Source organism: Colobus angolensis, unplaced genomic scaffold (genome assembly GCF_000951035.1).
Source record: "Colobus angolensis palliatus isolate OR3802 unplaced genomic scaffold, Cang.pa_1.0 Scaffold317, whole genome shotgun sequence".
Taxonomy (NCBI): Eukaryota; Metazoa; Chordata; class Mammalia; order Primates; family Cercopithecidae; genus Colobus; species Colobus angolensis.
In genome coordinates, this window is record NW_012116455.1 from 1649621 (window position 1) to 1660842 (window position 11222).

Genomic DNA, 11222 nt, shown 5'->3' on the forward strand with positions numbered 1-11222 from the left:
AGTTATGTGCTTGAATAGGAATTGTGAAAACAAAAAATGGTTAGCTCCCTCCAAAGAATACTCATAGCTCTATAACCTCTTAAGTCCTGAATAGTTATCCTTGTTAGTATATAGATCAAGTTTACACTGGGAAGAAACTTTATGATAAAACCAAATTATGAAAAAGGGATCTTCAGCTGGGTGTGGTGTCTCATGCCTGTATTCCCAACACTTCGGGAGGCCAAGGCCAGCAGATCACTTGAGCCCAGAAGGTTGAGGCTACCCTGGACAGCATGGCAAAACCCGAGTTCTACAAAAAGTATAAAAATTAGCTGAGTGTAGTGGTGTGTGCCTGTAGCCCAGCTATGTGGGAGTCTGAGATGGGAGGTTCACTTGAGCTCAGGTCAAGGCTGAGTGAGCTAAGATCATGCTACCACACTCCAGCCTAGGTGAGACTGTCTTTAAAAAAAAAAAAGGAACCTCCACTCTTTTCTTTCAAATTCCCTCATAAACATCATTTCCCTGTATTTCAGGAACTCATGAACTCCAAAACTGAAGAAATTTAGTAATGATTAGCTATGGACTTGGAAAACTAGACAACCAGAAAATCCCAGTATAGCTCTTCAGTGAATCTGAATGAAACATGCCTCAAACTGTTTCCCTCTTCACCTCCAGCCCCTACTCTGCCGACATTCCTTAGGGTCCATAGGGAGTGTTTTCTCCAGGAGGTTTTCACTGGTGTGGATTGTTAAGTAGAGGAAGACTCCTTTAGGCACACCTTCTTTCCAAAAGCTTCTCCAAAGCCATCTCACAGACATTTTTTTTTCCCATTAAAAAAACTTTATTTTTTACAAGAATATCCCCATCTGGGGTAAAAATATATCTGGTGAAGTACAAAATATAGTCTTTACCATACAAAAAGATACATAATACAAAAACATGAAACCACCTTCAGTCCACACTTTCTGGCTGCAGTAACTCTCAGAAAAGGGTGGAGCTCAGTGCTCTGACACAGGACAGTGAACAAAGTGCTATGGCTGAGAGTGACTGACCAAGTGCTGGCAGCTGCAGTGAGAGAGGGGCCAATATCCCTATCTCCTAACACAGGGCAGGAAGGGGGTTCGAAGGGCTTTTGTGAAGACCTGCCCTCTAGTTTCTCATGGCAGTATATTTGGAGGTTCTGATCAGTGTTGGGCATTTTGATCGAGAGTTCCTCCTTGGGTTTGGAGAAGTCACAGTGGGCAAGGCTGACAGCAGCAACCCTTTCACATGATTTGAGTCTTAGAATTATGTAATTCTGTACATTGGGGCAATCTCAAAAGTAGTTAACAGTTTTTTTTTCTTTTTGTCTTTGGGCTTACCCCTAGAGACATAGTAGACGAGTTTCAGCTTACATTGAAGATGGCGGAAGGGGGGAGGACAAAAAATTTGACAGGAACTAAAGTGCTAAGAACATCACCTTAGAATCAACTCCAAGGACTTGCATGAAGAGAAAAATATCCTCCCATATGAAAATATTTGCAATAGGAGAACACAGTGCAATAGGCTCCAAAAATGGCTTTTAAGACCTTTGGTGGGGCAGTTACTACTGCTTTAAAAGCCACGTTAAAGTATACTCTAAGCAAAGATGACCATAGAGCAGCTAGCTTCTTTTTTTATAATCACAAAGAAAGCTCTCTCCAAATGTCCATCAAATCAGCCCTAGAAGGTTATTCTTTTTTTTCTGCAAGTGCACAAAGGGGAACACTGATTTTAAGAACCTCCTTTTCCCAAAGTTTTGGCCACAATTTCCCTTTTCATCTTCCTAGTTTGCTAAATTGGCTCTTCTCCACATGATAGATACATAAGTTCAAGGTCCAAAGTGGTTATCACAATTTGCACAAAGCCTCCAAGAAACCTTGAAAAGCTTATGCCAGGAGGCCATTTTTACCTGACCCGAAACTACCCAAAAGGCCTCAATTTTCAAGGAGATCGGAGAAAATGGATGAGCCTGAGTTTTTCTAGCTGTTTTTAAACCCATCCAACAAACATCCCTGTATCACAACATCGGCGCTGGCTGAGGATGAGTCCACATCCTTTAAGGCCCAGGAGATTGCCTGCTGACCACCTCCTGCATTGGGAAGTCAGAGGCTAAGGTGGATCCACACTCCATTGCAGAGACTATTAAGTCTCTGAAAAAGTGAGAGTCCAGGAAGAGAGACAAAAAGAAACAAGTAAGTAAAGCTGCTTCTTTTCTTCCACATGTTCACTGCACATTGTTGTTGAGGATGCACGGATCCACCTAAAGGAAGAAACAGACTATTTCAGTTCAGGTAAGAACTAAAAGAACAAACCAGTTTAGCAATCCCTCTAAGTCAACTTTTTTTTTTTTTTTTTTGAGACAGTCTTGCTTTATCTCCCAGGCTGGAGTGCAGTGGCGCGATCTCGGCTCACCACAAACTCCATCCCCTGGGTTCACGCCATTCTCCTGCCTCAGCCTCCCGAGTAGCTGGGACTACAGGCGCCCGCTACCACGCCCGGCTAATGTTTTGTATTTTTAGTAGAGACGGCGTTTCACTGTGTTAGCCAGGATAGTCTATCCATCTCCTGACCTCGTGATCTGCCCGCCTCGGCCTCCCAAAGAGCTGGGATTACAAGCTTGAGCCACCGCGCCCGGCCTGTTTTGTATTTTTAGTAGAGACGGCGTTTCACTGTGTTAGCCAGGATAGTCTATCCATCTCCTGACCTCGTGATCTGCCCGCCTCGGCCTCCCAAAGAGCTGGGATTACAAGCGTGAGCCACCATGCCCGGCCAGTCAACTTCTTATAGAAAGCTTAGGACAAATTTAACAGTAAATATGACAATTCTCACCTCAGTGTAAGTAGGTGGTGGCATGAACTTGAACTCAGGCGCATACATAAAGATAGGGCTGTCTTGAGCACCATCCATGTCATCTAGCAGAGGAGTGGTGGGGCTCTCCAATCGGTGATCTTCGGGAATGACATCCATATAGCAGGGAGGAGCTAGAAAAGAAAATATGGCCACATAAGAAGCCTGCCCAAGAAATGCTGGACCCTCACAATTTTACAAACCCAGGTAGACCAGAAATGAAGAAAAGACATTAGGTCTAGCTCACCTTCTGGGGTATCAGGGATATTCAGATCTACCCAACTCATCTCAGAGCTGGTCCGGCTGGCCATGCTAGATGTTCTGCTGCTTAGACCTGATCTGCTGCCAATTACCAGGGGCAGGTCAAGGATGACCTTCTTGGATCCAGGAACACTAACGTAGATCTAGAAAAGGAAGATGGTAGTTTGTTAGACCAGAGCTCTGGAGAAACAAGACAGTTATGGTAACAGATGAACAATTTCTCTGCTGAACCCACCCTGCATCTACTCACCAGTAAGGAATATTCAACTCGAAGAATGTTGCAGCCCAGGATAGAAGGCCTGATCTTCTGAACCCGAAGGCTCTTTCCACGCCATGATGCACATGTCCCTGAAATAATATGATTGCCTCTGACTGATGACAACTTCTGAGTCAGCACCTTGGTCTGGCCATTGGCAAGGTAAGTGTGGCGGGCCACAATGGCAGCTTTGGGGACCACAATTCGGGAACATGTATTCTCAAAGTCAGCATGGATGGAAATCTCATCGCCTAGCAAAGAGAAAAATGAAAACTTACTGATACTCTGTATAGTTAATGACATTTCCTCTACCCCAGCCCCATGCCCTTGTCCCTAAACCCAGTTCCTGTTATATCTGTCTGCCATAAGCACTAGGATTTTACCTTCACAGAATCCTTTTCTGTCAATTCGAGCAGAGACAGACACCCGCCCATCAGGAATGAACATGCAGGAAACTTTCTTTTCCTTTTTAGCAGACACAGGTGCCTATGTAGAAGGGGACAAAAAGGTGTTTTGAGATGCTTCAATCTAATGCCCAAGACATCTTGATTTATCATCCCTGTGACCCATAAGAATATAATCTTTAAAACAAATCTCACCATTAAATCAGGGGTATTGACATCCACCAGATCCACTACTTCAAAGTTTTTCTTTGTCTCCTGAGTTGGCTGGCTGGGGCGGTCAAGAAAAGCCTTCACCCAGTAGTCTACACACCCATATTTTCCTTTGAAGGATGTTCCCAGAGGCCTGTGTCAAGAAAATGAAAATTTTTAAGTGCTCTCCAAGGAACAGTAAGTGATCAAAGGAGGGCAAGGTATTTTAGACAGAAAAGTTCAAAGATGCATTTAGCTGATATTTACCCCTGGGGAAGCTCAAAGCCGAACTTGTACTCATATTTGTTTCCAGGTCTCATGATCACCATCTCATTCTCACCTGAAGGGAAAGAAAATCCAGTAGCCATTAGGCTTCCTGTTACACTTAAAATGCATCTGTGTGATAAGGAATGCTTGGGTGGCACGCAAGGTATTTAAGTATCCCCAATTTCATCCCACAGATAGGTATTTTAATCATCCCATGTTGTTCTTAAAGAGAAATTCTGTTGTATTTTGTTGGGCAGCAAATTCTCAAGTTGCCCTGCAATGCTTTTAAAGATTCACCCAGGACAGTTCTCCACTAACATCTCAAACAAGAAGGAGGCAAAGAATAATCAACTAATGCACACGTAAGATTTTTCACTATCCGAGGCAATGCCCCTCAGAATCACCTTTAGGACACAGCACCATAAAAAAACGGAAAAAACAACCCCCTTTTTTCCGGGGGGGGGAGAATGTCTGCAAATTAGAAAAAAGGAAGTAACAATATGTAATTCACACCACTCAAACTGAGCAACTTAAAACATGTCGTATGGTTTTGTGTATTCCTTTCAATTCTCTTCTCTAATCAGCTTTCACCCTCCAACAATGAATTGGGCCGCTTACCTGTTGGCTGGTCTTCCGGAAGAAGCGTGTCTTCATAGCGCAGGTACTCCGAAGTCTGTTTGCACTGCTGGGATCCCTGCATCCAGAGCACTTTAGCCACTCCGCAAGCAAGGATTCTAACGGCTTTGACACGAGTAACTTCACACACCTCCACTATCACCCGGCCAGCCACCTTCTCGCCACTGCCGTACACCTTTTCAGGGTCGTTAAAGACCACCTCAAAAGACTTGATCTTCTTGAACATCACCATGATGGGACTGAGTTGGTTTGACAGATAAGACCGTGGAAGAATAAAAAAAAAAGCACCAAATCGAGGAAACTCTTTTACAGTAAATTATTTCACTCTTCCTAAGGAATGAAGATATTCTTAAGCAATTTGAGCTTAAAAATAAGATTTAAACAAATGAATTTTAACCACTAGGTTTTCGAAAAGGCGTCCAAAAAATTTACGCCGCTGGTTACACTAAGCGATTTCAGAGAAAAAGTCTTCTTTCCCCCCTCGATTGCTGGAGAAGAGATCTGATCTCCGCACGCACCCCTTCACAGAAAAAGCGAGGTTAGTTTCAAGCAGCAGGCGGAAACGGCTCTATATAGAAGCCCCGGCCAGAAGAGCCACGCGAGCGCTGGGCCCGAGGCTCGTGCTGCCCTCGTGCACATCCCTCCCATTGGCTGCCCGGTCCTTGTTTACCAGGAGCCTGACCAATCAGTGAGATCGCTGAGGCGCGTGGACACGGTGTGCTCCTGGCGGGGAAAATGGTTGTTGTGCTCGAGAGCGGCGCAGGGAGGGGGGAAGGAGAGGAATGAGGAGAAGGAGGGGGATGTTGAGTCTTCACCCGGGCCCAGTGGAAGGAGGATCCCACTGACCCTAAAACCTAGCCAGGGCGACAGGCCATCGGAGGGCGGGTGTGGACGTTTCTGGTCTGAGAGCGGTGTTTTGAGGTAAAAAGAAAATGTGCTTATGAGGGAATTTTATGCCTAGTCTTAGCCAGTGCAATTAGAGTCTGTCGTTTATTCATGGCTCGTAAATAGCAAGTGTGTGAAAATCCCATAGCTCCAAGAATACTTTTAGGTTTGGGGCCGTGGAGCGCAGAATGCTTGGTGTTACTGTTAAGGAACAGCCCCTTTGTCCTTCTCTTGCCCCGCATCCCTATTAAATGTAAAAAAACACCACCATCCCTGAGGGAAAGGAGAACTTTCAGGCCTCATTGCGGCTGTGGGACTGATGTCCTCCTTCCGGTTCCAATCCCTTGGGGCTAGGGCTGGGGGCTGCGTGCCTGTGCTGTTCGTCACCCCCCGCCCCTTGTACCCTCTCTTCCGTTCTCTCTGTTCTCGGGCACGGAAATAGGACAGGCGTGTTTACATCCTGTTGCTTATCCTGTTATCTCTTCAATTTCTGCCTGCAAAGTTGGGGAACACTTTGTCTGTGTTTCCCATTTACCTCATTACCTCTTTAGTGAGGTGTGTTCAGGCGCTGATAATCTCGCACTCCCTACCTGCTTCTGGAGGAAAAGGAAGGGGTGGGGGGAACAAGGATGCTTCACTTTTTTCACTTTCTTCCAGAGTTATGTTCACTCTTTCTTGTCTCCCTCCCCTCTCCCAACTCACTAAATCAAATGTGCATCCATAAATCTGGTTAAAAGCAAGAAAGTCCTCTTGTTTATATCCAAATTTCCAGTGGAGAGATGGCCACACACCTGTTTGAAGGAACAATTTTGAAAAATATTTTCAAAGGTTTTTCCCTAAACGGTTTAGAAAACAGTAAGAAGGAAAAGAGAAGAAAGATCGGTCTCTAGAGCACTATAAATTCGAGACCCTATCCTCCCTTTGTTGGTTTCATTCTTTGTTGGTTTCGTTTGGCCAGCTGTCAGATGGATTTTCCCCTGCTGGCTGTGAGATGCTTTAGGAGCTGAGTACTGAGAACTTACTCTTAAATGTAATAAGAAAAACCTGTATGCACAAGTGCAGGGATTCTTCCCCCTTTTCTTTGATTCATAGACCCTTCCCATATCTGTGCTGGGGTATCAGAAGATTATTATCTCATTCCTTGGGCTGGAAAGAGGAAGATAATGTCCCAAGATTGAGATGGGGAAGTAACTAAGAAGCATTCAAGTACATTGAAACCCTACCCAGTCAGCAAAAAAGAAACCTATTCATTGCTGTTAAGGAGACTTCTTCCTTCCTCAGACACCCTAGCTGGATTGCCACCCCAAGGCTAACAAGTTACAACTCAACCCCAATATTAAACAAGCTCAAGAATAGGCATCATGAGTCTCTTGGAAAACACACACACAGGCATTAAACCCCAGGAACTTGTTGATCCTTAGGGCATGTTTGAGGCGGCACCCTGTTCTAGAAGCTTAAGCACCTAGGCTTGAGGTGTTTCCAGTTGGTTAACAATATTGATTGAGTTACTGGGAGTAGAGGAGGTGGGACTCTGAAGTAATTTTTTTTAAGATAGAATCTCACTCTGTTGCCTAGGCTGCAGTGCAGTAGCCCGAACTTGGCTCACTGCAACCTCCGCCTCCTGGGTTTGAGCGATTTTCCTCCTCAGCCTCCCAAGTACTTGGGATTACAGGCATGTGCCACCACGCCCAGCTAATTTTTTATTTTTAGTAGAGACGGGGTTTCACCATGTTGCCCAAGATAGTCTTGAACTCCTGATCTCAAGTGATCCACCCACCTTGGCCTCCCAAAGTGCTGGGATTACAGGCTTGAGCCACTGTGCCCGGCCTGACTGAAGTAATTTTTCTCTTTTTTTGGAGTCCTGCTGTCTCCCAGGCTGGTGCGATTTCAGCTCACTGCAAGCTCCGCCTCCCAGGTTCACGTCATTCTCCTGCCTCAGCCTCCCAGGTAGCTGGGACTACAGGCACCCGCCACTGTGCCCGGCTAATTTTTTGTATTTTTAGTAGAGACGGGGTTTCACCGTGTTAGCCAGGATGGTCTTGATCTCCTGACCTCGTGATCCACCCACCTTGGCCTCCCAAAGTGCTGGGATTACAGGCGTCAGCCACCGCACGGCCAGGAATTTTAAAAGTTCCTAAATTGTGGCTTCTGGGAGAACGTTTAGTTTGATGGGTATGAAAGTGTAAATATCAAACATCAAAATGCTGACAAATATATGAATCAATATTGTTAACTACATAGTCAATATTGTTAAATGTTGATAAATCTTAACTACATACATTTTGAGGGAATAGGTAAGATGGTGGCTAGTGATGGATCAGGGTGGTGGTAATATGGGACATCTTAAGAAAAGGGAACACTGATATTTATTTGGGCACGTCTCTGAAGTACTGAATTGCTGAGTTTTTAAAAATCCTATGACAATTCTCTCATTCTGAGTTTCTCTCCTGGGCTCTAGTTTCCTCGTATCTTCCCATGTGCAGAGCTCACTACAGACTACATTGCTCTGTGTTATGCCTGGGTTCCTTTAAATGCCAAAAAATCATTTAGCTTTGGCAGCAGCTGCTGCCTACTAGGCCTGTAGCCAAGACATGTTCTGAAGTGGAGCCCTCCTGGACACAGTTGTTTACAACCTTTCACCTTGTAACCTGGTATTCTGATAAAAATCTGCCCCCTGATTCTCCTTTCCCAGTTCTTGGGTCTAAGAAGAAAGACATTTTGTCAACTCTTGTCCTAAAATCAGGGTATAAAAACGCTTGTGAGGTTTGGGAAAAGACGTGGGCCAAGGAGGAACAGCAAAGTAGGGCACAGTCCAAGAGTTTTGCAAGTTGGATCATCTTTATCAGCCCCTTCTCTACCCTCTTCAGTCCTAGTGCCAACAGGAAACCAAGTGGTGATTGTTGTTTGTTTGCTTTACTGCAAGTGATAGAATAAAGCCAGCACTTGGTTGCCAGTCAGAGACAAGACACTGATTATATTCCTCTTTTCTTTAACCTGTGGCCTGACAAACATTTAGGACATGAAGACTCATAGTTCTTAATGCAGAACAAAGCCCTTTCTTGGTCCTTTTAATCACTTCTGTCACCTCTACTCTGCAAACTTCCGTTTTACCCTTACTCATTTTCCTTTCTCTCTCTCTCTTTTTTTTTTTTCAAGATGGGGTCTCACTCTCACCCAGGTTGGAATGCAGTATCACTTGGCTCACTGAAACCTCCACATCCCAGGCTCAAGCAATCCTCCCACCTCAGCCTCTCGAGTAGCTGGGACTATAGATGTGCTCCAGCACGCCTAGGTCATTTTCGTATTTTTGGTAGAGATGAGGTTTTGCCATGTTGGCCAGGCTGGTCTCAAACTCCTGCTCAAGCAGTCCGCCTACCTCGGCCTCCCAAAGTGCTGGGTTTATAGGCACCATTTTCCCTTTCCATTTTTTCCCTAAGGAATTTAGAGGCAAATTAGGAGTTTGAAGACTGCCCAAGTCATAGATAAATAAGAATCAATTAACAATTGTAAGCCAGGTGTGGTGGCTCATGCCTGTAATCCCAGCACTTTGGGAGGCTGAAATGGGAAGATCTCTTGAGGTCAGGAATTCAAGACCACCCTGGGCATTGTAGTGAGACCCTATCTCTGTTTAAAAAAAAAAATAGGCTGGGCGTGGTGGCTCACGCCTGTAATCCCAGCACTTCGGGAGGCCAAGGTGGGCAGATCATGAGGTCAGGAGATTGAGACCATCCTGGCCAACATGGTGAAACCCCCGTCTCTACTAAAAAATACAAAAAAATTAGCCGGGCGTGGTGGCAGGCACCTGTAGTCCCAGCTACTTGGAAGGCTGAGGCAGGAGAATGGCGTGAACTCTGGAGGCGGAGCTTGCAGTGAGCTGAGATCACACCACGGCACTCCAGCCTGGGTGACAGAGCGAGACTCCGTCTCAAAAAAAAAAAAATTGTATAGCATGTTAGAGTTCCAAGTGACTTTTTAAGTAATTGCTGTTTGTTGAGCACCTATAATGAACCTGGTCCTTTATATAATTATGTCAGTGATATGTATAAGGGTATAAGGTCATCTGTCATGTTGTTCTAGAAAGTATTTGAGATTAGATTGTTTCATTTAATTCTCTGAATAACCTTGTGACTCAGTGTTGTGGTTCAGTCAGGCTCAGAAGTGAAGTAATTTGCCTGAGGTCACAGATTCTGTAAGTAGAGCAAGATCTTGAACCCTCATCTGTCTAAAAGTATGTACTCTAATGTGTTGTCTTGGCTCTCAGTGCTTTGATGCACAGTATCTTGTTTGATTCTCACAACAGTCTTATAAAGGATTCAGGGCAAGACTCAGAGAATTTTAGAGTTAAAGGGGACTCTAGCAGTCTTTTATTTTTTTTAAAACCAGTTCTTATTTTGGTTAAGTGACTTGACCTGGGACCTAAGCTAGTATCTGGTGGAGCCACTCTCCAAACCCAGGATTCTCTTTATTATCTATTTGTTTATTTTGTTCTTGCCCAGACTACAGTACAGTGGCACAAGCATAGCTCAGTTGTGGGAACCACTAGGAACACACACCATACCCAGCTATTTTTTTTTTTTTTTTTGAAAAAGGATCTTACTCTGTCACCAGGCTGGAGTGTAGTGACATGACCATGTCTCACTATAACCTCAACCTCCAGGGCTGAGGTGATTCTTCCACCTTGGCCTCCTGAGTAACTGGGACTACAGGCACATGCCGGGCTAATTTTTGTATATTTTGCTAGAGATGGAGTCTTGCCATGTTGCCTGGGCTGGTCTGGAACTTCTGCCCTCAAGCGATCCACCCACCTTGGCCTCCCAAAGTGCTGGAATTATAGATATGAACCACCATGTCCAATCTTGTTTTTTAATTTAGTTTTAACTTTTAAAAATATCTCAGCTGAAAGCCCACATTTCATGTTTACTGAGATCAATTTTTCTACCATGATAAGCAAAGGACAGAGATCTCAGTATTGTCCAATGTCATGGCAAGATGGGGAGAGGGGCTGAATTAACTTGTTCGGAGGTATTGTAGGCTCATTTAAGATAGTTATTTTTGGCTGGGTGCCCCGGTGGCTCACACCTGTAATCCCAGCACTTTGGGAGGCTGAGTCAGGTGGATCAATTGAGGTCAGGAGTTCGAGACCAGCCTGACCAGCAAGGAGAAACCCCGTCTCTACTAATAATAAAAATTAGCTGTATGTGGTGGTGCATGCCTATAATCCCAGTTACTCGGGAGGCTGAGGCAGGAGAATTGCTTGAACCTGGGAGGTGGAGGTTGTGGTGAGCCAAGATTGTACTCCAGCCTGGGCAACAAGAGCAACACTCCGTCTCAAAAAAAAAAAAATTTTATTTTCTTTCTGAAGGCCCTTACAGTAACTTCCTAAAGGTAGTTCTTCTTTTTCTTTTCTTTCTTTCTTTCTTTTTTTTTTTTTTTGTAATTAGCTTCATTTATTTATCTATTTACTTTTGAGACAAGGT

The 11222-nt window shown here is 44.6% G+C and overlaps 1 protein-coding gene across 2 annotated transcripts; it reads right to left on the reverse strand.

Annotated features, from left to right (window-relative positions):
• Window positions 1-806: 806 nt before the first annotated feature.
• TXNIP (thioredoxin interacting protein) lies at window positions 807-5458 on the reverse strand. 2 transcript variants are annotated; one of them, XM_011951306.1, is made up of 8 exons: window positions 4843-5458; window positions 4225-4297; window positions 3964-4111; window positions 3748-3850; window positions 3359-3615; window positions 3095-3251; window positions 2830-2981; window positions 807-2260 (listed from the first exon to the last, which is right to left on the reverse strand). In XM_011951306.1, the coding sequence occupies exons 1-8, from the start codon at window positions 5090-5092 to the stop codon at window positions 2225-2227; spliced, it is 1176 nt and encodes a 391-aa protein (XP_011806696.1). In that variant the 5' UTR covers window positions 5093-5458; the 3' UTR covers window positions 807-2224. The 2 variants fall into 2 exon arrangements, with proteins under 2 accessions (XP_011806696.1, XP_011806695.1); XM_011951305.1 differs by lacking the exon at window positions 807-2260 and having other exon boundaries at window positions 2773-2981; window positions 4843-5452.
• Window positions 5459-11222: the final 5764 nt, after the last annotated feature.

Bases quoted from the DNA above. Each gene is read 5' to 3' on its own strand.
- TXNIP (XM_011951305.1), bottom strand. From the start codon at position 5,092: ATGGTGATGTTCAAGAAGATCAAGTCTTTTGAGGTGGTCTTTAACGAC. The intron at 3,252-3,358 runs GTGAGTAGATGC...TTCCTTTTCTAG, and splicing joins GAGTTGAATATTCCTTACTG to ATCTACGTTAGTGTTCCTGG. The intron at 2,982-3,094 runs GTGAGCTAGACC...TTTCTTTTCTAG, and splicing joins TATCCCTGATACCCCAGAAG to CTCCTCCCTGCTATATGGAT.